This window comes from Ipomoea nil, unplaced genomic scaffold (genome assembly GCF_001879475.1).
Source record: "Ipomoea nil cultivar Tokyo-kokei standard unplaced genomic scaffold, Asagao_1.1 scaffold2279, whole genome shotgun sequence".
In the NCBI taxonomy this organism is placed as follows: domain Eukaryota; kingdom Viridiplantae; phylum Streptophyta; class Magnoliopsida; order Solanales; family Convolvulaceae; genus Ipomoea; species Ipomoea nil.
The window spans coordinates 1-25,538 of record NW_017618707.1 but is presented as its reverse complement, the minus strand read 5'-3'; the positions used below and the strand labels follow the sequence as shown (position 1 = coordinate 25,538).

At 37.2% G+C, this 25,538-nt stretch overlaps 3 protein-coding genes across 3 annotated transcripts; 1 reads left to right on the top strand and 2 right to left on the bottom strand.

The window, feature by feature from the left end:
* Positions 1-334: 334 nt before the first annotated feature.
* On the bottom strand, positions 335-6,514 carry LOC109150461. Its single transcript, XM_019298372.1, has 10 exons — positions 5,889-6,514; positions 5,422-5,645; positions 5,254-5,321; positions 4,301-4,522; positions 3,745-3,871; positions 3,241-3,566; positions 2,997-3,141; positions 1,830-2,080; positions 698-750; positions 335-586 (listed from the first exon to the last, which is right to left on the bottom strand). The coding sequence occupies exons 1-9, from the start codon at positions 6,184-6,186 to the stop codon at positions 702-704; spliced, it is 1,710 nt and encodes a 569-aa protein (XP_019153917.1). The 5' UTR covers positions 6,187-6,514; the 3' UTR covers positions 335-586; positions 698-701.
* Positions 6,515-7,733: 1,219 nt separating this feature from the next.
* Positions 7,734-13,221, bottom strand: LOC109150334 (probable LRR receptor-like serine/threonine-protein kinase At1g56140). Its single transcript, XM_019298229.1, has 19 exons — positions 12,902-13,221; positions 12,567-12,726; positions 11,969-12,040; positions 11,791-11,862; positions 11,632-11,703; positions 11,461-11,532; positions 11,091-11,162; positions 10,902-10,973; positions 10,667-10,738; positions 10,385-10,456; positions 10,182-10,253; positions 9,953-10,024; positions 9,787-9,855; positions 9,574-9,633; positions 9,226-9,270; positions 8,979-9,025; positions 8,519-8,898; positions 8,233-8,428; positions 7,734-8,153 (listed from the first exon to the last, which is right to left on the bottom strand). The coding sequence occupies exons 1-19, from the start codon at positions 12,981-12,983 to the stop codon at positions 7,996-7,998; spliced, it is 1,917 nt and encodes a 638-aa protein (XP_019153774.1). The 5' UTR covers positions 12,984-13,221; the 3' UTR covers positions 7,734-7,995.
* A 4,536-nt stretch (positions 13,222-17,757) lies between these two features.
* LOC109150372 (protein FAR1-RELATED SEQUENCE 7-like) lies at positions 17,758-20,163 on the top strand. The gene is made up of 5 exons (XM_019298281.1): positions 17,758-17,791; positions 18,147-18,745; positions 19,010-19,218; positions 19,585-19,897; positions 20,077-20,163. Exons 1-5 carry the CDS (start codon positions 17,758-17,760, stop codon positions 20,161-20,163), a joined length of 1,242 nt encoding a protein of 413 aa, XP_019153826.1.
* The last annotated feature ends 5,375 nt before the right edge of the window (positions 20,164-25,538 follow it).

Genomic DNA, 25,538 nt, shown 5'->3' with positions numbered 1-25,538 from the left:
GAGTAATAAATAAATATATAAAACAATCATATATTTAAAATGATTTTAATAGAAAAATGCATGTCTTTCAAATTTTATTTTTTTTCAAAATAGAATTATTTAAAATTTTATTTACCAGCATATATATTATTTTTTAAGAAATTCTAAAATATCAATCAGCATTTCTTGTGCTCGATAAAAACTCAAAAAATCTTTTTTAAAACTTTTTTATTTGTATCTGGTACAAACCATATTAGTGTAAACTAACACAGTAAACTTTCCATTACTTCAAAATAAGTATTGTTAAATTTAAAAAAAAAAAAAAAAAAAAATTTAGTCATTACTTTGTCACACATCATTTTTTTGGGTAAGAAAGGAAGGGCTTCGCGCCCAAACTGAAAACTAAACAAAACTATTCTCTCTGAGTATAGAACCCCAACTTAATCACGGTGAATCCACTTATCAAGCTCTCCCAATGGGCATGACAAAAACAACATCAGATCCCAACCATTGCTACACTTTCTGGCTAGCCAATCAACAACGAACATGATTTTGTTTGCGAAGAACATGGCAGCATCTCGCTAACCAATTCATTTCCTACCAGCATCTGCATTCCGTGATCAAATTTAGCAAAGGTTCACCACCTTTTGTAAGGAATTTAAGATTTAAGATTATTGATCTATCAAACCACGGTGGCTAAGTTGCTCTAGATTATCACCTTATCATAGCCATTGCGCCAAGCCAACTTGAGATTGAGTAGAATGGCCCAAACTTCAGCAAAGTCAAAAGAAGATTAATTAAATAAAAATAAATAAAATTTAACCTAGATTTTTTTTTTTAAATGCAAAAAAATTATTTTCAAGGTTCCTTATTTGTAATCTTTGATACTCAACTTTGAATGCTATGTATATAATTTGTCTAATTAATTGATCAAAGTTCATGTTAAATTTTATATTGTATTTTTTTAATATACTTTAACATATTCATAGTATATGTTCAACAATTATACCAACTCTAATTCCGATAGGTTCGAAAACTATGACCTTCCTTATGAAAATCAATGTGTAAGTTAAGAATAATAAATATTTAATAAAATATTATGTTACTAAAGTTTACACTAACGGAATGCGGGGTTTTTAAGAAAAGTAAATGATATAATAAAGGATAAAGTAGAAAAAATAATAAAAAATACTAAAACCAAAATAATATGAACTATTCGTTTCAACAAACAATTACACTAATATTTTTTAATTCTCGGTCTAACTTCATTGGCTCTTATTAGATTTATATATATAATAGTAAATTTTTAACACTCCACCTTGTGGTATTCAACTATTTGACCATTGTTAATGAAGGCACTAGGTGTGGTGTGTGCACCTCTGTTATAACTTACACATTTGTACGTTATTTTCTATATATTAGAAAGAAAAGACTTTATTAAAGAAAGTCAATTTTATAAAATCCTTTTATACCTATTGCCCTATAACATTTTTTTTAATATTATTGACTCTATTACAATGCAGTATCTATTCAAAATTACTTTCTCAATCTATTGAAGCACAATGAGTCACCCTAAAACACATGTTACAATACTGTAAGTAAAATTATATTAGAAACTTTAATCAAGTCCTTTAATTTGTTTTTCTCCTGAATTAACTTATATTGATTTACATATACATCAAACAAAGATACAATCCCAAATTTGCAAGGATATATGTATATATATGCCAAAAAATAACAAGTATGAATGGATGGACTAGCAAGGTCTAAACCCCACTAATCTACTCTACACATCTCAGCATGGATGCAATAATAATAATAATTATATATATAATGACAAAAATACATACTATTCATGATTAGTAGAGTAGAAGGCCTCAACTTTCTGGATGGAGTATTTGAGCTCCTTCTGAATGCTCAACCTTGAAGGTGACATCACAATGTCTTTCCAAAAGGCACCTTTCTGGTAAGCTGGGTGAGGGTGGTTATAGAGGTTATGTATGCAGTCTGCATCCTCATTCAACCTCCCCACCACTTTTAGCACATTTATCTCATCTGGATCAACCAACAATGTCCTTTCCCTGTCCTTCCATCCTATCAACTTAGGTCACAACCATCCATGTTAGCATCTATATCATAATTCAAAAGCTTATATATTCTTACTTGAACAAAAATATTTCTATCAAGTAACTAGGTTGGTTGGCGTGAATGGTCGTGCCCTCTCATCCCTTAAGAGAGGTCAAGAGTTCAAATTTCAAAACTCCATCTTACATAAAAAAAATCAATATGACTAGCACTTTGCCCCTTAATTGGGCTGGTTCGGTGCAAATGAGGATTAGTCTAAGTATGGTATGTGCTTAAAGGTGCCTCCTATAGTTAGGTCTGCCCAGGACACCTCGGCAAATTATACCAGGGACCATGTTCTAACTTGCAACGTGGACCCTAGTCCAAAAATGACCTTCAGATTATGTGTATGCAGTTGATACATTCTGTATTTGCATTTAACAGTTTATGTTTCTGTAAACAAATTGAATGGACATACCATGGTAATTACAGACACACATAACATGCTAATTACAAATACATAACATGATAACTACATATACATAAACTATTAACTACAGGTACATGATATATTGATATGTTAACTGCACGCACATAACATGTTAACCAACATCTTATATGCTTGCAGTTAACATATTCTATACCTGCAATTAACAATTTATGTGTCTGTAGTTATCATATTATGTGTGTGTAATTACTATATTATATGCCTTCAATTTGATTACAGATACAAAAAGTATTAACTGATTTATTTACAGATACAAGAAGTATTAACTGAAGATACAAAATGTTTTAATTGAAAACACATAATTTTTAGACCAAGGTTCACAATGCAATATGAACCTCGGTTCATGCGTCCATGAGTCCATGACTCCATGGTATAACAATTGGGACACCTCATGGTCTAATAAAAAAAATTATTTCTATGAAGTAAAGAGTAGAAGAAGTTGTACTTTGGGAGGGCCTTCAAGAGCATTAGTGCTGTACAGTCTAGCATTGTCTACTAAGTTGCAGTATGTTGTGAATGCATTTGCAAACCTCTTGTGGGACTTTAGCTGTGAATTTACCCTCACAGCTCTTCTACACATTATAGCTCTCCTGTGCAATCAAAAAAATAAAAAACATGGTTGTTTGAATTAGGGAAACAGTAATCTCAAAAAAATTTGCTTGACCATAAGAAGTTGGTTTATTGAATACCTTACTCCTCTAATGACAGCTAAATAAGCATCACAGACAACCCCAACCAGCTCTATCCTGTAAGGCCTTCTCTTTTTAACCCCATCAACAGGGTAGGGCTCCTCCTCATCAATCCTTTCCCAGTAGTTCTCAATCACAGTTCCATCATCTTCCACCTTGTAGCCGGCTCCCATCCTATAGCGGCGGCGATGCACATTTCTAGCCATTGTTATTGTCTGCACCACAAATGGTAGCCACGAAAGCGTGCCATCCATGATCACATCTCGCCCTTCATTCAGCGCGGTTACAAGCAGAGATGATGCTGCATCCGTAGATGATTGATGCACCTGCAAAGTACATTGAGTGTTTGCATTACCACCAATAATTCCTTTGACAAAATAAGGTAAAAAATATTAAGTGTGCAAAACCTTTTTAAGTTTATTTAAACCAATGATTCATAATCATATGTTTACCAGAAGGGCTAAACATACTAAAAATGAGGGCTTTCTGGTTTCTTTTTTTTACCAATTCTGCAGTTTGAAGCATGTCATGATGGCCCCTGGAGCTGAGGGCTTTGTAGATGACATCTGATTCTTTGAAGGCATCTGCCTCTATTACAACAGCATTGGCAGCAGCCCCAACCCAGAATGGTCTACAACCAAAAATCAAGCACCCAATAATTATTGATCACTAATATTGCACTTCATGGTTTCAAGGATGTAACTTGTTTAATTTTGTTGGGATGAAGCGCTTACTACTATGCCAAAAGCTTCCAAAAGCTATAACTTTTGGCGTAGTGGTAAGGCTTGATCTTAACAAGCGGTATCAAAGCACAGGTCACGGGTTTGAGTCCCAGCACGAGTAAACTGTGCACTTAAGGCTGGCAGCGGGGGACGGAATTATTGGGTGAAGACCTGAAGGGCCAGATATAAGGAAATAAAATTGCACCTTCGCTACTTTTTTTTTTTTTTTTGAAAATGCACCTTCGCTACTTGGTATAGCAGATATGTATAATAATAATGTCATGCCAGCAAAAACCTGTTAACAATATATGATTTGGCAATGAATAAGGTGGTCATACTCTTTGAGAATGTCCTTGAGCACAGTGCTTTTCCCTGCTCCCATGCCACCACCCATGAAGAGGAGGACAGGGCTCCTATCTTTGTGAGCCATTGGTACCATCACATCTGTGCATTTTGAATCATCAGCGGCAACAAGTCCTATGGCTTTCATCTCCTCCACCAGGGTTGTGAACACTCTTGCAACCTTCAGATTCTTTGTCACCCTCTCAAATCTCTGCTCCCTTTATATATTTCCATAAAAATTAAATTTTAGCTTGCTTAGTGTAACCCGCGGGGCACTTTGCTACACATTTCCAAGGTTTCCTACATCCTTCTAGACCTATCTTGGACTTTCACATAGCTTCCCATAGTTTATAGAATTTTCTAGAAGCATGTATATAACACTAGTAGTTGTAGAGATGTATGGAATATTCTAAAACCTTAGGGTTGTGTAGAGATTTAGGGAGGGTTCTAGATATTGATTCTTAGCCATAGGATCTAGTAGATCTCCACTATCTATTAAGGAGGTGGAATGGGTATAAATACCGGGCTCATTTGTAAATAACATCTAGAACCCCTAGAATTTAAGTGCTCAAGTAATCAAGTTCCTTTCAAACCTTTCAAGTGCATTTGCCTTACTTACATTCCTAGTCATCTCATCGTCAACTTAGCATCACTTTCGAGGGTCGATCAAGGCTGACTTAGCTATTGTGAGGGAAAGAGTAGCTAAGGCTGCACGAGACGTCGTTAGAGAAAACGAGTCCGTGACATTAGTTATTGTATTGTAATGGAGTAAACTTATAAAAAAAAATAATAATAAAGAACACTAAATAAGTCAGAAATTAATACTCTATACATAACTTTACAAGTGGTGATACTATTATAGAAATCATTGTATTCAAATAATAAATGGTTATACCTATATTAGTTTTGCAAATGGAATTGAAGAACATGGATATAGAAACACACATACCTAGTAGCTGCCATGACAATGTTTTTAAGCTTCTTTTTTGGCTCACAATAGTCAGTAGCACTCAAAATCTGGAAATATGTTAGGACACAAAGTGGTTTAATTTTACTGCAAAATGATACACACATTCATAACTCTTAAAACTCATAACTGTGGATCTTGATTTAGTACCTGGCTGATCATATTAGAAGCTTGACTCCAATGAAATGCAAAATAACTAAGGATCAGTCTTTCAAGCTCTTCCACAAGCTTTATGAATAGAGAATCCGCGCCCGGTTCGTTAGCAAAGAAATTATATATTTCTTCCTCACACCCTTCTATTTTTCTTATATAATCAGAAGCTAATTTGCATAAGTTTGGGCACTCTCTCCTATCTGCAAATCCAATTTGCCTAGCTGCCACATTCAAACACAATAACATATCACACTATATATATCTTTTTTTTTAAATGTTAATTTTAAAGTACTTCTCCTATCAAGTACATGTTCATAACTCCTATGAGTATTGTTCATCAAACTTTGTGAACCTCAATTGTCAATTCAACACCAACAAAAAAACATTATCAAATAAACATGATTAAGAAAACATTAACCTCCGAAAACGAAGAGAAAGAGAAGGTTGAAACGTATCATCATTACCTACATAATGAGAAAATCTTTCAAGCTTGAGGATCTGGCCTGATTCAGAGACTTTGAGTCTTGGCTCGATTTTCAGGTCCCGGATTTTCTTGATGCGAAAATGCATGACGGCTGCAAAAATGAATCCAATGGACGAGGCTAGAAGGATCTGGGTACATGTGGGGTTTGTGCTTGAATCGCTGTCATATTCCGAGGATGAAGATCCAGCCAGGTATTTCATAAAGTGCCATGAAGATGAAGATGAAGATGATGAACATTGGAGAGGAGAGGGTGATGATGAAGCCATGTTGTTTCCCATGGTGCAATTAATTATTAATGTTGTGTTTCTGCATTCTCATCATCCAAAACACACAGGGAAGAGAGAAGGATAAAATGGCAGTGATGATCAAATGATCCAACATTCTTTTTTTGCATGCAAATATGGAGGAAATAACAGATCTTTGGTCAGCTTGCTTGTTCAGAGAGAACTTCTATCATACACTTGGTGTACGAGATCTATGAAAAATACTATCAATTTATCATACTCGGGGGGAATTTTTTTCTTTTTCTTTTTTGTAAAATTCATACCTCAATACTATTGTATATAGGATATATTATAAGTTTATAACTAACTAATAAATAAATTATGACACTTCATCAACAACTACTGATCCCTTAAGGCTTTAGATGTCAAAGAGAGTTCTCCCATAATGGTTCTTACCGAAATTAGAGTAACAAAAGTACACTATACAATATATGAATAATGTTATACACCCCTCCAAAATTCCTTATCCCCTTAATTTTCACCTTAAGACGTGACACTTTCTGGTTGGATTTTGTTGTATTTGATTACTAAGTATTTTTTATTTTTTTTAAAACATGTGGTGAGTTCAACCAATTCATGCAAATCCAATGAAGATAAATGCACCACAAAGTATTTGGAAATCCACCATTAAGTGTAGTGAGGTGTAATGTATTTTTTTTAGTGTGTGGTGCATTTTGTGATGCATTTCTACATTTCATTCTGATGCATTTATGCATACCTAATAAGAATTGACACAGAATAGCTCACCAAATATTTTCATATAATTTTAGATGTGGTAATTTCAACTATTTATATTTTAACTCCATCAAATTGAGTTAATTCTCACTATAACTCAGTTAATTTGAACAAGTTAAAAAGCTATTCAAGCCACCAATTTGCCATCTATAGATGCGATCATACGAGGGTCGTTATATCGTGCGTGCACCGCGGTCAAAACGGCGTCGTTTCTTTAAGTAAAGAAACGGCGTGCCATTAGTTTTAACGGAACGCGCATTTTTTTTTTGTATGTTAATTACCAATTGACACTACAGTATATCTAAACCGACACTGCCCCACGTATTATTTTTATATTATCAAATGAAATTACAGTTATATCAAAATGATACTGTAGTTGTGGTGAAATGAAATTGCAGTGAAATGAGTGTATATTGTACAATGAAGCTGTAATTATATCAAAATGATCATGTAGCTGTGTTTTAATAAAACTATAGTGTATATAAAATAAAATTAAATAACATTTTCACATATTTGAGTCTATAAATAGCGAATGAAACTCTAGTTATATCGAAATGAAACTATAGTTGTGTTGAACCGAAACTGCAGTGTATACAAAATGAAATTGAATAACAGAGCTACTCGGAACGACAGGAAACGGATGTCGTTTCTTTTCATTAAACAGAACGACGTCATTTTGATGCGCAGTGCATAACCGATTATGCACCACGGTGCACGATATAATTTGCCATCATATGACTGGTTGGACTAGAAATCCACTCCAATGTCGAGTATATAATATATAAATTATAAATATGCCGTCCAACTATCAGTTTAAACTTTTAGTTGAAATAGAACATATGCTTCAATTTCCAAATATAGTTACAGCTTACACACTTCAAAAGAGTTGGACCAAGATTAACAAGGACTGTAAGAGCTAACACTTATTGGCTATTTTTTATACAATTAAGATTCTGATATGTGTTGCTAAATCCTCTGATAGAAAACATCAAACTGGGTCCTTCATGGCCTAAAGAATTCAGATCATATATAGCCTTGAGAAGAACCATTATTTCTTGTTGAATCAACTTAGATTCCCTTGTAGGTAGGAGATTTTTTCTTTGCCCACCACACATAGAAAATGGAACAAATTATGAGTACTCCTGCTGCAGATCCCAGCGCGATTCCAAGAATCTTCCCGACGTGTTTCTTGTCCCGACTCTTGGAAGAATCATCTAAATTGACCACTGCAAAATCGGGTTAAACACACGAGGTCAGCTAGTGAATCCAAACATATATCTATGCATCGAAAGAGGCTTCAAGAACCTTGAGTAACGTGGATAGCGGAAACTAGAGGGCCATATGTGCTTTGAAAGGGAATGCAGCAAGTGCCCTTCCCGGCCCAGAAGAAGTGAATGTCCAACACGTTGTTTGTCACGTTCGCCTTGAATGTCTTCACCAACGCCTTTTTAGACCCCCCGGCCTCGTCTTTAACATTGAAATCTCGAAGAACTCTTTCCCCCTTCAGTTCAAATAATACGAAAGTAGATCATATATACAAAACAGCTAATGGAGTAATGGTACTAATGTACTACTTCAAAATTTGCCATACCTGAATGTAAACGTCGAAAATGCGCTTCCCAAGGCCTTTCCAAGAGTCCCGAGAATCGTCCATTTGTATCTCAGCAAAATGAAGCTCAACACTATATATGCCTTTCTTTAACCCGAGACCATAATACCTCAATGAGCTCGGAGATACCCTGGCTGTTTTGTAGAGCTCAGAGTCGAGAGTGCTTGTGATCTGAGAATCCGTCTGAGCTGTAAACTTCGGTCCGTTTGGGTTGTGAATGAATGTTCCAGAACTGCTCACCCCCCAACGATCGTTCGAGCCCACGTAGAACGATGCTGCGCCTAGTGTCTCCGAATCATCATCAAATTCAGTACCGGATACAGATTCCATTTGCTTTCCACCGCAGTCGATTGAAAATGAAGCTGCAATAAACAAAACGAATCTAGTGATCCGCTAATTCTCTTTGTTTACAGAAGACTCGATGGACAATTATAGTACTTACTTGCTGACGCTATCTCAGTGCACACCGAGTTTTTTATTAAGCAAACGCTACCAAAATTTTGCAGAGAAAGGAAAGAAGTCATAATCTATTATCAAAGTTAAACACTGTAAACATTTAATGGCATTTCAAGATTTGCTCGGATTGAATATTCCATCAATAATACACCAAACAATGTTGTAACTACAAATCCGATCTCCATATTTTATAGAATATGAAAAGCTACCAGTTATTGTCACTATAATCTAACCTGCCAAGTGACCTTTCGCTAGTGATCGAAGTGCCAACATCGTTTCTGAAAAAAGAAAAAAAAAATGTTCGCCTATTTAGATGTGCAAATATGGAGGCACCAAACGAAATGGCCATTCCCCCACCTCCACCTAGGGATGGAAACGACGCGGGGCGGGGAGTATACTCCCCCGTCCACGAAACCCCGACCCCATCCCCGTCCCTATCCCCGGCATGGAATTGAAAATTTTCCCCATCTCCGTCCCCGTCAGGGCGGGGGTCGGGGATCCCCGTCGGGGACAGGGCAAATTGCCATCCCTACCGCCATCCATAAATTCTTGAAAGTTTAGGGTTGTAGGAGTAGACTCACACTGAAATAGTTGACTTATTGGCAGGTATAGTTCCATAGATTTGATTGAATGAGATATCTCTGAGACAAGGCGAGATCAATAGGAAAAGGAAACAAGATACAAATTTAGCAGCGTTTTCTCATTAAAATCCTTCGTTTCGATCATGAAAGAGAAGAAAAGCTCAAAACATATACACAAATGTAAATTCTTCGCTAAATCGAGACAGGACATACAGAGCGATAAGCTTGGGATTTATGATGTTTGCAGGTAACTCCCCGATCAAGTTATTGCTTCCAAGATACCTGGGATGCACATGATTCATATTTAACCGAGTATACCCAATATTCAGAAAAACAAAAAAAAAAATGATATATTTTGTAAAGTCAGAAGAGATCTTACAAGTACTCTAACGAGGCAAAGTCTTTATATGAATTTGGTATTTCACCTGTCAAGTTGTTGAAGCTCAAGTCCCTTCAACAAAAAGAAACATTTACATTGTAAAATCATAAAATTCTTAGTATATGAATAAAATGAATTTGGAACAACTGGACCAAAAAAACCAATAATTAAAACCAACAAAGAAAATGAAGGTTTAGAATAAATAATCATCATTTGGAAAGGAATTTACAAGATTTTCAAATTAGAGAAGGTACTAAGCCGTTCTGGAAGTTGGCCAGTCAACCGGCAATTTCTTAACGATCTGCATGTGAAAAAGATGCAAAACTCGTTTAGTATGTTAGCTATCAAGTACCATAAAGAGAACTAAAAACCGATTTGACAAGAAAACCATCATCGTCAAAGCTTAAGTGATTGAACATGTATTGGTCATACAATATAGAAAGACTGGTCAAGTTCTCTATGAAATTCAGAGAAGAATCTCCATTACTGAGATCGCCAATTCTCCTGCGTAGAAAATGAAGAAAAGAGACAAAGGGATCAGTGCACATTAGATTATCTTGAAGATATTTCAGTATAGATGAACAGATACTACAATGTAATACAGTCAGTACTATTCAAAAAACATGAAAGGAAAAGCAAAATATTCAACATATTTGTTTGTTTGGTACTAAAAGCAATATTGCTTATTTCAAAAAAGAAAACAATATTGCTTACAAGTCATCTAGCTTCGTTAGAGCACCATAGCTGTTCGGGATAGGGCCTTCAAGAAGTGTTCCTTCCAGTCTCCTGTTGATTACAAATGGTATATCAGAATTTTGTTAATTATGACACTACTTAACATGAAAATCAAGAAACGAGAACAATAGTTTGAAGTGTTGATTATGTAAATGTCACACATAAAAAACAAGAAGTTAATTTCGGATAGATAAAATACAAAATTTAAGCATACAGGACTGTGAGATCTGTCAGACTTCCAATGAATTCAGGAAGCTTTCCCGTGAAACCATTAGCAGTTGCCCATCTGAAACCGGACAGGCAGTGCAAAAATGTAAAATCAATCCATTCCACATTAATTTCTCCAAAACTCGGAAAGAAGATCTCATAACGCTTTAGAGGATAATAGTACACAAGTGCTTACAATACTTTGAGAGATTTCAATTTTGACAGCTCTTGGGGAATCGGCCCACTCACTCCGCTGCTATCAATATACCTGAGTGATCACAAAACGCGTCAGCTAATATGCTCACACGCCCCCTCACGTGTGCGGTGGGTTCCAAGCAACACGTGGACCGTAGTCACTTACCGGTGGCGTTAGATTCAAACCATGACCTTTGGTCGGGCTCTGATACCAAATTGAAGCATGTGCTCCATCTCAACTAAAAGCCTAAGCTAATAGTTGGATTGCACATTAATGGCTATATGCTCACACAGCTCAACAGGAAAAGTAAATAAAATTGAATGGTACAAATCCGTTTTAAGCGCTGTACTGAAGGGAGAGTTGTTCTTACAGCTCTTCCAAGGTCGTTAAGTTTCCTAGTTCGGGTGGCAAGGGTCCATTCATATTGTTTGAGCCAAAACTTCTGGAAAAGATGAAAATGATTCAAATGGAAAAAACGCAATTAATACAGAGTAATAGATAGATTAATTCCTTTAATATAACAGAAAACAATATTACTTACAAACTAAGCAAACTACTGAGATTTCCCAGCTCTGGAGGAACTGGACCAGTGAAATTGTTAATGCCTAAACTCCTGATAATCGAGAAAACATAAAATTTGGTTTACTTCTTAAAATTTATATCTAGAGAAGTACTATGAAACGTTAGGAAGGAATTATACAGCCATTTCATCTTTGATAACTGCCCAATTTCAGCTGGGATTGAGCCATTCAATACATTCTGACCCAAATTCCTAAAATAATTCCACACGATCATCAGCATCAAACAAAGTCAGAAATCTCAGGATCCAAAAAGAAAACTAAATAACATAGAACTAACTTAAATAAAGGATCACTTACAAGTCCATCATTTCTTTAAGCATAAACAGTTCTTTAGGAATTTCACCAACAATATCTAAAGCATATATTTTCCTGGAAAATATGAGCAAGTGCAATTAGCACAAAAAATAACTGTTAGGATCAAGCGTTTTTCACTACGCCAAAATCTATAGCCCGTAGCAGAAAGCGCAATTTTATTTCCTTACACCGCCACATTTTGAAGAGGCAGGATGATAGATCTTAGTGTTGTACTATGCTTACTTCCCAGTGAGTTTGGCTATCTAGTTGCCATATACTACTTAAAACCAATTGGTCATAAGTATGTGGACATTAACCATTTAACCACATCCCACATCCCTCCATGGTAAGCCACAGACATCCGCACCACGTCTCGAATTGAGACGGGGCCACCATGGTAAGCCACATGCATCAGCGCCACGTCTCGAATCGAGAAGGGGCTGAACTCGGCCAACCCGGCTGACGCCCAACACAGGGTGTTGGACTTGGCCCTTCAGACCTCCACCCAACAATCCCCTAGCCACGTGGTGCTAGACTTGACTCTTCACCGACCTCTGCCCAATAATAACAAAATAAATTAGTGAATAATCAAGAGACTAACAAGTGAGTAATGTGGCAGGTAGTGGGAGAACAATCACAAGCAATCCTGGGATTAGCTTCTGATGGTGCCCAAGCAGCAGTTTTGTTGCAAGGGTCAATATTGTTGAAGTTCACTTTGCTTCTCAAATTCCAGTGATCAATTATCTTGTTAATTGCAACCACTGACCAAAAACCACTCAAAAACCTTAAGAGCATAATAATACAAAACAGATATGAAAAACAATAGAGATATTAAACCCAAATGAGCTTGTTCAGATTATATTACATTGCAATTTCATACTGTAAATTGGGCATCATTATACTGAAATTGAGTGGTGTAATGAGGAAGAGGAAAACCTTCTTTAGGGTCTGTAAATGGCTGTGCAACAACAGTGCTCAGCAGCCCAAGCACAAAGCAGGAGAAACCCAGAATCTCCATTACTGAAAAACCTTCAAAAAGTTTGTTTTTCTTTTTTGGAATTGGTTGTTGGTTGTGTGTAAGAGGAAGGCCAAAAAGCTCCTTTTAAAAGCTTGGTAGACTTGATTCTGATGGAAACATGTCAGAAAGCAACAAGCGAATGAAGCCATGGCAATCAATATTCTTGGTTTTTCCATTGTAGACCCAGTCCGGTTGACCTCACGTCATTGCACCAATAGTACTAGCAAAGCAAGAGGCAAATGGGTGATGCATGATTTTTTATTTATTTTTATCACATGGGATAGAATTATGGAAAGACAAGCTTACATAAATATCGGCCAATTTTAAATGAAGAAGTTTGTTACCATTCAGTCAATCAATACATATATTATTTTGAATTAAAAATAAAAACCATAGTCGCTATAATATATCAATTTACAAGAAAATTAGTCTATTGATGTATAATTTTCTGGAAGAAACTCGTCTTCTGACTCTAACTAACAAAGAATCACGAGGTAAATTAACTTAAATTGCACCAAATCAAATAAAAAAAGGCAATGGACAACTCGCACAAATAGATAAGAGAAAAGGTTGAGTTCAAATGTCCTTTTTGTGATTTATAAAAGAGATGAATTAGATTAGAGAAATAATTAAACACGTAACAATAATTGAGACTTGTGCAACTCTTTTGTAAGTAGAAAGTTTCACAAAATTTGAGATAGCATATTTATTTAGCGACTTTTATCTAGTCGATGGCCGACTAACAGAATCGTTTGACCATAACACACACAATGAGTAAATTGACTAATAAGAACGTAACTTATGCAATGAGTAATGCAAATTGCCTTAACCTCATGAAAAGTTCAAATCCGTTTTGCACTATCGGCATCTATACAAGAAGACTCGGTACACAAAAAGAAACAAAATTCCTAAAAATATCTCTTGAAATCCAGCCCTAATTGCCTCTCCTAAACTACAAAACTCTTCCTAAATACAATAGGAAAGCAAAGAAAATTAGGTAACAAGTTTCTTAATTCGACTTTAAGACAATTCTTAAATCTTGTGGATCCAATCCCTTTTATACCTCATTCATGCCCTTGGAAACCACCAATGCGCAGTCCAATATGAGGATAGGGGTCCAAGTAGCTCCATATAATGTGAACTAACAGGTTGCTTCTAGCCGACTGCCTGGGCGCAAGTACCATCCTCAACATCCAGTCCCCACTTTCTTGTGGCTCGTGAAGTCAACAACACAAGAAAGTAGCTAAAAACTCTGTTCGACCACCTCTCTGCAGGTTAGAAGCAGCGCAATTTTGTGCCGCGTGCTCTACCACTTCTGCCAACCAAGTACTTTTCACTTCCCCTCCCCCTTGTTATGTACTCACATCCGCTTGGCTGATTTGTTAAGCACAAATCTCCGTGTGTTGCCCACTGACATGCTCTCAATCCGAACACCTAGACTTTCATTCCTGGCTTTAAGCCATATTTATGAGCCATAAATGAGACATTAACCCCATCATTAAATGCTAGTCGCGCAGAAGTTGGAATGGCAGCCTGTTAAGCCTTCACACCTCCCTACAATGTCCCATCACGTCCTTTTGCTTTGCCATACTCGCCACATGTTCCCATATGGTGCTTCACCTTTTCGTATAAAAGCCCCCATTTCTCCTTCATTTTCCCATTCTAAACACTTAAGCATTCTTACGCACCTTTGAGCAAGCACCCGGTCGAATTTCCTACACTTAATCGTTCCCCAACCCTAGCACTCAGCTCCTCCCTTTTGCACACCCCAGGTAACTCGTCATACATTCATCTTTTACTTCTACTAGTTCCTCCTCCTCTTCTTCGTTTGCCCACGGCTCCCCCTGTACTCTGCCCATCAAGAACAGTCTACTTGGTCTAATCGACCACCCAATCGCGTCTACCTCTCACGTTCCTTCATCCACTGAGCAACCCCTTGCCTCCCCAATTGTTGTCTCTTCTGGCTCGTCTTCTCCTAGGTCGCATGTTCTTCATTTTCCCGCTGCACTGGCCGTTTGAGTAGCCTCCACCTCTTCCGCCCCAACCTCCTTAGCTCCACTTCCTCATATACCCCTTCGAGTAGTTCACCCTGATGCCCTCATCAACCATGGTCCCAACTTTTTCGAGGACGAGGACTACCCTCCTCCAAACACCTCCATCATGACCAATTGTGACCATTACTCGACAATCTTTCGGAGGTCGTTTTAGTGAAAACCTGCTTGATCCACAACCCCCTAATCAGTAGCTATGTTAGAGTCTCACACTCTCACTCTAGGCAATTCAGTTTGGTTTTCGAGTACCTCCCCCCTCTTTTTGACAAGATTTGCCAATATTTTGGCATAGTACCTGATCAGCTCCCTCCCAATTCCTTTTGGGTATTTTCTTGCTTTCTCACGCTCTGTTACCACCTCAATGTTCTGGCTACCCTTCCTTTTTTCATCCAAACTTTTCTCCGTCTCCCGAGTGGGCAAGTCATCCCCGGGTTTTGTTTCTATCTCCTAATGTGACGGCTGGCGATTCCTCGACGGGTTAGACACTTCGCTAAAAAAGTAGTAGTAATTCCTGTTTATTTGACCAACCGGTGGCTAATTCAATTTTCCCACCACCTGGCCTCGGTCTTACTACAAATTGGAGAAAACCTCCACATCGGGCGGGGAGCTGGCCGACCACAAAAACACTGGCTTGCATGTGAGGTTGATGACCAACTTGTGGGTGATCATGAACTGATCGATCTTTGGCATGGTTGCAGTAGGCGCTAGACACTAATCGGGAGGTAGAGGGTCACCTACCGCCTAGGCAACCACCTAATAATAATAAAAAAAAAAAACATCAATAGACTTAGTAGAGACAGTCTATTAGTATTACATGCATGAATGCTTTAGGAATTTAGTACTACAAGGTATGCCATTTTTCCGTGTTGTGGTTGTGCCTCTTGTGGAAACAACAATATTTAGATTTGTCAATCCTCATTGTTTTCATAGTGGGTGGGGGAGAGAGCTACATCATGTTTCACTCCTTCGCATAGGCCAGGACTTCACTAGGTCGTGCGGTCCGAGGAGTAAACACTATCGATGCCGGCAATATAAAGGGATACATTCTTGGCGGCATGCTCGGGATTGGTGGCCCGATCACCAAGGCCTGCCTGTCTACCCTGCTCTTGGGACCTCTTCACGAGGTAATTGGTTGCCTTCTTACCGGTCTTAGTGAGCTCATCCGTTCAGGGTCTCATAGTCGTGTTTTCATTCGCCTTCATTTAAGAGCATCTGGCTTCCTCGACCTCAGCGTATCAATCGACCTTTACCATCATGGCTACATAATTTTCATGCACATTTCTCTTTGAGACTTGTATATAGGTCACTATCCCTCTGGGCTTCTACAAATAAAATTAAACAACGACGAACTTATCATGTGTTCTCTACCTACCTTGGCTTACCACCATATTTAGAAATCTGTGACTCTGTGAGGGTCTTGTCAGGGATCTACTTCTGTGTAACCAAGTAAGAAAAGCGCATCTTTGTTTTTTTCCCCGTGCAAAGTAGGTTATGAATTTGACCGCAAGATAATGAAATGAAATGAATCAATCATTGCGCCTAGAAATTCGATAAAGCATTGTTGATCTACCTCGCTAAGGGTGGAGAAGAAGGCCCTACACATAATCACTTTAGATGCTCCCATGAGTATCATTGCATCCTGATAGGCTATGATAGGGTCGGGAACCCCTCAACTTTAGTAGCAGACTTGTCATCCATGTCCTCAACTTCGGCCACCTCGACTTGCCACTGTATTAAGAAATCCATGAGGAGCTCATCAGGCATCTACTATATTGTGGCCAAGTAAGAAAAATGCTTCTTGGTCTTTCTCTCCCGCAAGAAGTGGGCTATGAATTGATCACAAGATCGTGAAATGAATCAATCATTGCGCCTGGTAATTTGGTGAACCATTGCTAAGCCACCCTGCCAAGGGTAGAGAAGAGGGCCCTACACATGACCACTTTCTATGCTCCCATGGGCATCATTGCAACCTAATAGGCCATGACGTGCACCTTGCGCAAATTATGCCGTGGAAACGTGCTCACCATGCTTGGTGAACACGCTTCCAAACGACGTCGTTTTTGGCGTCGTTTAAAAAAAAAAAAAAAAAAAAACACTGTTCTATTAACGGCGTTAGGAAGGCAGTTATGATCAGACAACTCTTTGCGTTTGATTATTTCCTATTCGCAAATCGCTGAAGGCAATTGTGATCCGACATTCGCGATTCTTTCCTATTCGTGATGGAGGAGACGATGGTTCGAGGAGAAGATTCAACCGATATGATTTCTGCGATTCCAGGTTGCGTTTGATTTTATGCGTTTGATTTCGTTTGATTTATGAGATCATGGATTGTTGAAGATTTAGTTATTTTTATTGATATTTGTTCAGTATCTATGCAGTTTGAATGTTCATAATGGCCGTAAATGTGTATTAGTTCCATGTTTCTGTTATGAATTTTACAAAATGCAATTATGTATTTTCTGTTACAGAGTTATGAATTTTGATACTCTGTTCATGCATGTGATATGAATATTCATAATGTAATAGTAATATGTCCATAACATATTAACTGGTGTGTTACACTGCTTGCATATACTCAGTGAATGAAGATTGTGTTGGTGATTCAATAAGCAATGATCAAGCAGAGTTAAACATTGACATTGATGGCTCGTCTTCAAGTCCAGGTTCTTTTTATTAGTTGGTGTATCATGAATGTTGTTTCTTGTAGGTGTAGGGACTGATTCATGGTGATTATATGCAAATTGAATGTTGTGATTGGTATTAATAATCTGTTCACGTTATGAATTTACAGTTTGAGGTTATGAATTTTCCGTTATGTTATTATGAATTTTCCATATGAGGTTATGAATTTTATGTTATGAGGTTATGCATTTAATGCCATGAGTATCTATGCAACTTTGAATGCTCATAATGTCACAAATGTTATTGATATCCGGTTTTTGTTATGAACTTTCTTATATGATGTTATGAATTTTATTCTTTGTGATTATGAATGTTCTCACATGAGATTATGAATTCTATAGTGTAGCATATTACATTCATTATAGGTGAAATCCACATTCATAGTTTAGTAGTTGGTATAGGTGTGGTTATATTTTTGTTGCAATTGCAGTTGATGAAGACTTGGTGGGTGTTGTAGTAAGAAATGTTGACGAAGCTTTTGAGTTATATAATGGATATGCATACAGAGTTGGTTTTAGTGTGAGGAAAGGCCAACAACGTTATAAGGCATCTACTAAGTCAATTCAGATGAAGAGGTTCTTCTGTGCTAAGGCTGGGTATAAGCAGAAACCAAACAGTGGTGTTAAGCTTTATTCAAAGATTGATATGAGGACTGGATGTGGTGCATTTGTTCAGTTTGATGTGGGGGGTGATGGGATGTGGACAGTTACAAAACACTTGAAAGAGCACAATCACGAGTTATGTTCATTTGGCAAGAGTCATCTGCTTCGGTCGCATAGAAGAGTGGGAAACAATCAGCTTGAATATTTAAAAGACATGAAGAGTAGTGGTGTTGCATTGGCGGATAGTATGAGGTTTTTGAAACATCAGTCAGGGGGCTCTCCATTGGTTGGCTTTACCAACCGCGATGCTTACAATTCAATGGCTTCTGTGAGTTTGAAGTGTTTGGATGGATCGGATTCAAATTCTTTGGTTGAGATATTCAGGAGGAGGCAATCTAATGAGGCTGATTTCTTTTTTGATTTCGAAGTTGATTTGGATGGAAGATTGTGTAGTTTTTTTTGGAGGGATGGTCAAATGAGAAGGGATTATGAGGTGTTTGGTGATCTGTTAGTGCATGATACAACATACCGCACTAACAAATATGATATGATTTGTGGTCCTTTTGTAGGGATGAACCATCATTGCATGAATGTAATGTTTGGTTGTGGTTTTTTGATGAATGAGAGGATAGAGTCATTTGCGTGGTTGTTTAGAGCGTTTTTAAGATCCATGGATGGCAAGTGTCCACAGACTATCATGACGGATCAATGTTCAGCTATGGCTGCTGGCATTTCCATGGTGTTTCCTACATCACGCCACCGTCTTTGCATATGGCATATTGGTGAGAATTCGAAGAAGCATATTAAGGCATTGAGGAATCATAAGGATTTTCTGGATATGTTTAATTGTGTGTTGAAATACACCGAGACTGAAGCTGAATTTGAGGTTTACTGGACAAGGTATGTTATTATGAATTTACATTATATAATTTTGAATTTTCTGTCATGTCATTATGGATTTTCTGTTATGTCATTATGTATTTTCTGTTATATGATTTATGAATTTTCTAATATGAGATTATGAATTCACAGTTATACAATTCTGGATTTCCTGTTATGTCATTATGTATTTTCTGTTATGTCATTATGTATTTTCTGTTATATGATTTATGAACTTTGTAATATGAGATTATGAATTCACAGTATTCAATTATGTATTTTCTGTTATGTCATTATGTATTTTCTGTTACATGATTATGAACTTTGTAATATGAGATTATGAATTTTCAGAATATGAGTAATAAACATGTGTTTTAACCTTTTCAGGATGGTTACAAAATATAATTGTCATAAGAATACATGGCTAGAGAAGCTTTATGACTGTAGGGAGAAGTGGTGTCCAGCGTTCAACAAGGATTATTTCTCCGGGGGTATTTTATCTTCGCAAAGGAGTGAAAGCACAAATCATGCAATTTCTAGGAGGCTGTCCAAGACTGCTGGTTTATGTGATTTTTATTCATCATTTGTGAGTGTTATATCTGAATGGAGAAGTAAGGAAAATGGCGAGGATTTCCGGTGTTCTCAAGGAGTACCCGCCATGATGTTGGATCATGTGAAACTCCTTTCACATGCTAGAGAGGTTTATACAATTGAGATATATTTTTTGTTCGAGGAACAATTTATGAAAGGTAGCTCTTGTTATCAAGAAATGGTGTTGAACGATGGTTGTAAGTGCAAGTATCACGTGTGGCGACCAGACATAGATATCATAAGGCATGAAGTAACCTTTAAGGCAATCAATTTGGATATATGTTGTAGTTGCAAGCTGTTTTCAGAATTGGGAATACTTTGCTGCCACTGCTTACGTATACTTCATGTGCACTGTGTTTCCAGTATTCTCGATAAATACATTCTAAAAAGATGGACTAAAAAGGCTGTTGAGCGTACAAACGTGGACATTGCATCTGTGTTTTATAATGGTGGTGTCCCTTCTTCAATTTGGGCTGTTGAGATTAGTAGGAAATTTCAAAGGCTTATTGTTTCTAGCCAAGATAACAGTGTTGCTAGACAATTATGTGATGAAGCCGTTGAGAATGCAAGGAAAAAACATTGAAGCTGAGATTGGGGATGTGAACACTGAGGAGGGTGCTGTGTCTTCGTCAAGTGGTATTGTCCAAGACCCCTCAAGCCGGAGGGGTAAAGGTGTGAGAAATAAAAGGAGTAGTAGTGTTATTGAGAAGAAGTACAATGCAGCAAGGGGAAGAAAGAGCGCTGCAAACAAGCTTGCTTCAATTACAAAGGGCTCTGTCCAATCATTGGTCTTGGAAAATATTTCAGAGATTGCTCGTGATGGATATCTTGTACATCCAAGCACCGGGGGTTCACAATTTGTTCATTTTAATAAGAATGTAGACCACGATGTAGCTATAGACTGAGATCATGTTAACAGTATGTACTTATGAATTTTATGATTTTTAGATATAGGTTGAGAATTATGTGTCAGATTATGAATTTTCCTTTGCCAGTTTATGAACTTTCATTTACCAGTTTATGAACTTTCATTTACCAGTTTATGAACTTTCCTTTACCAGTTTATGAATTTTCCTCTATGTGATTATAAATTTTCCTCTATGTCTCAGATTATGAATCTTCCTTTATCTGATTATGAATTTTCCTTTATGTGATTATGAATTTTCCTATATGTGATTATGAATTTAGAGTATGTGCTTATGTATTTTATGCTATTCAGATTTTATGAGAATTATGTGCCAGATTATGATTTTTCCGTTGCCAGTTTATGAACTTTCATTTACCAGTTTATGAACTTTCCCTTACCAGTTTATGAATTTTCCTCTATGTGATTATGAATTTTCCTCTATGTCTCAGATTATGAATCTTCCTTTATCTGATTATGAATCTTCCTTTATGTGATTATGAATTTTCCTATATGTGATTATGAATTTAGAGTATGTGCTTATGTATTTTATGCTATTCAGATTTTATGAGAATTATGTGTCAGATTATGAATTTTCCTTTTGCCATTTTATGAACTTTCATTTACCAGTTTATGAACTTTCCTTTACCAGTTTATGAATTTCCTCTATGTGATTATGAAGTTTCCTCTATGTCTCAGTTTATGAATCTTCCTTTATCTGATTATGAATTTTCCTTTATGTGATTATGAATTTTCCCATATGTGATTATGAATTTAGAGTACGTGCTTATGTATTTTATGCTATTCAGATTTTATGAGAATTATGTGTCAGATTATGAATTTTCCGTTATTTGATTATGGATGTTACTTTATGTGATTATGAATTTTCCTTGTTGTCATTATGAATGTTATTTTAATCTATGTAACAATGAATTTCAGAAGAAAAGTCATAATATAATATCAGAAAGTTCATAACACAATTTCATATTCTAATTAGTTTACCTATCAATATCGTCGAGGGTAGCAGGTAGTGTAGCAGCAGGCGTAGAAGTATTAGCAGCATCAGGGACATCTCTGGCGAATGGAACCTTGATCAATGGAGTTATTTCTCGTCTTTCAGAACTTGATGTAGCAGGGGTAGCAGCATATGCTTCAGAAGATGAAGCAGTAGGGGTAGCAGCAGTGGTAGGAACATGCGTAGGAGCAGGGAAAGCAGCAGGGGAAGAAACAGCTGTTAGCACCAAGCGTATCAGCAGGGGTTGTAGCAGGGATAGCGGTAGGAGTAGTAGAGAGTGTAGCAGCATCAGCAGCACCGGGAGTGTCTTTCACAATGTTCTCAACAAGGGCATCCAATTCATCTTCATCCATTGCACTTTGCTCACGTGGTTCATCAACCAATGGTGCGGGGTATAAGAGATCCCTAAATCAAATGAGGGAGGGTCAATCTCCATTTGCCGATTGGTCTTATGGAAGGCTTCAACCAAGCATCAACAGCCTTTGTGAAAAGACTCTTGGCCAAAGAAGATGTCGTCTAGTTGAGAGGAGTTGGAGTTGGTGGTCTTTCTATTGTGCTTGCAACGCCAATCATGGTGGAAATTCCAGAAAATGCGGCCTTCATAACATCCACCGGTGCGTTTTGTCTGCCAACTTCAGCCATAGCCTCACCGAATTCCAAAGACATCAGCAGCAAGGCGTTGTAGAACCCGCGTGACCCTATCAACACTAGACGGCGGCACAGAGATGGTTGGGACTGGTTGGGCGGAAGTAGAAGCGATACAATCAGCAGTAGGCTTTGCAATACGAGGGATAACTTTCCCTTTACCATATCCGCCCGACCTTTTCTCAGCGGAAACCCTTTGCCGTGCAAGTTTACTTGTCCATGCAGTAATGCTTGGATATGTTCTTTGAATGCTCATTCCTTTGAATTGGACCCGATCAAAGTAGAATAGCTACAATGTTGAACAAAAAGGTAAAATAAAAAAGTTATAATCACAGAATTCATAATTACACTACAGAAAATTCATAATATCATAATAGAAAATTCATAATCCATATGAACATTATATTCAACTATCATATTATGGATTTTATGTTATGCAATTAATGAACTTTCTATTATGAGATTCAATTATTGCATAATACTATAAGAACATTCATAATGATAACAAGGAAAATTCATAATTACATAAAGGAACATTCATAATCACATAAAGGAAGATTCATAATCAGATAAAGGAAGATTCATAATCTGAGACATAGAGGAAAATTCATAATCACATAGAGGAAAATTCATAAACTGGTAAAGGAAAGTTCATAAACTGGTAAATGAAAGTTCATAAACTGGCAAAGGAAAATTTCATAATCTGACACATAATTCTCATAAAATCTGAATAGCATAAAATACATAAGCACATACTCTAAATTCATAATCACATATAGGAAAACTCATAATCACATAAAGGAAAATTCATAATCAGATAAAGGAAGATTCATAATCTGAGACATAGAGGAAAGTTCATAATCACATAGAGAAAAATTCATAATCACATAGAGGAAAATTCATAATCTAACACATATAATCTACAATCTGAATATCATAAGATTCATAAGTGGAGCTAGAGCTTACCAATATGAATGTCATTGGTCCAGTAAAGAAGCTATTACTTTTCTTCCTGTACTGCTCGATGGACTTGATCAGAGAGTTGTAGGTGTAGCCACACCAGTTGTACTCCTTTATCTCATCAACATTAATCAAGGAGTTGAGGATTCTGTTGTTGCAGTAGCGGTTCTGAAATCCCCTCATCATGCACGAAACAGTCAAGACCATGAAGTCTCTCTTAAAGTCATCTCCAGAATCTCCCCTCTGAACTATGACATCTCCCATCTGGGTAGTGACTGGGAACCAAGCTTAATATTCCACCGTTCCCTCCAGCTTTTCAAGAGAGCCCTGTATTCTGGTGTCCCCTGTTCATCATATTTTGGGGCCTCAACAACCTTCTTTTCTCCTCTTGGAATGCCAAGAGTGTACTCAACGTCCTCTTCATCAACTGTGAGCTTGTCGTTCTCCAGCTTGAAATGTGTTTGGAAAACCTCAAAGTTGGCTATCAAATACTGAACTAATTGTGACTCATTTGCGCACAATTGAAGGTCCAACAGGGCTCCAAATCCAATATCACGGACAGCTTGTTTTTGTTCTGGCAGTAGTTGTTGTACAAGCCTAAACATGGTCTTTGGTCCCATCCGTGTGCTGAAGTAGGGAGTAGAACTCCCCTCTGCACAATCACCTCCAATGTCTGTGTTGCCCCTATGTCTGTCATTTATTTGCTTTGACCTCTTTTCTCTAATAACTTCTTGCTCGAGCAGGTCATCAGAGTGCTGCTGGATGGTTGAGCAGCCTGTGAGTCAAGTACAGCCCGTGTTGTTCGTTTTCTTTTGCTTTTTGTTGTAGGGTGACTGCAGTGTTGTGTTCAGCCGCCGTCTGTGAGGGTTGTGATGGTTCTGCAGCTTGAGAGCTCAAGACTGCCTTTGTTTGTGAGCGTGTTGTCCTTCGTTGAGCAGTGTCCATTGCTTTTATTAAAAACGTTAGAAAGCAAGTAACTCATATACAACATATAATATAGATTGATGGAAGGAAAATATATTCCTTATTTCAGTAGAGGGGGGATGGGAGTGCCGAATAAATCCAGCCATGCTCTACCGAAAAGAATATAATGTCCTTCAATAACAGTTACACATAATTGGTAATATAGTAACATAAAATTCATAATTTCACAAAGAAAATTCATAATACCAGAACAGAAAATTCATAACATTAGAACAGAAAGTTCATAACTGCAATATAGATCAGAATCCATAATCTCATATGAGAAAATCCATAATTCCATATTGTCCATCAATAACAGTCACATATAATTGATAGTATAGTAACATACAATTCATAATATCTCACAAAGAAAATTCATAACCTCAGGACAGAAAATTCATAACTCCAAAACAGAAAGTTCATAACTGCAACATAGAAAATTCATAACTACAGAACATAAAATTGACAACTCACAATACAGAATTCATACTCTCCTACGAGAAAATTCATAATCTCTAACAGAAAATACATAACCACATATAAGAAAGTTCATAACAGCAAAAATGTAATTTCATAGGCACAATAGAAAATTCATAATCTCACACAGAAAATACATATTTGCATGACATAAAATACATATTTGCATGACATAAAATACATAAGTGAATGGACGTTATGGACATTCAAAGCTTGCATAGAAAGTGAATAAACAGCAGTAAAAACCATATACGAATCAATTCATAATGGTTAATCTACACGTATATAATGCTACAGATATACATTTATAAGCTCATAACATTACATTCAAAACCCCATTTCAAAATTTCGAAATATGTACACAGAATACAAATACCCTAAATCATAAACACGAAAATACCTGTAATACAAGTGAAGGAACGTTGAGAATGAGCAATGGAGAGGCTGTATCCTTTGATAGCTACGTGAGAACGTCAAATTTTGTTTTACAAATGCGAGAACGAGGAATCCGAGAGCAGAGGTGAATGGCTGTGGAGCAGAGTGTTTTGAGAGTGATCGAAGGAAATGGCTGGGGAAGATGAAGCGATAGAAGAGAGCTCGAGAGTGGTGTTCCAGAGAGCAGAGCGATGGAGGTTGCATGGAGAGGAAGTGAAATGGCGTAGTGGAGAAGCGGAAACGCTATGGCGCGTTTAATTTAAAAAAAAAAAAAATGTGAGTGGTGGGAGTTAACGGTGCCACTTACGGGCACCGTTAGTCCCACTCACTCTAAACGGTGTCGTATGGAAC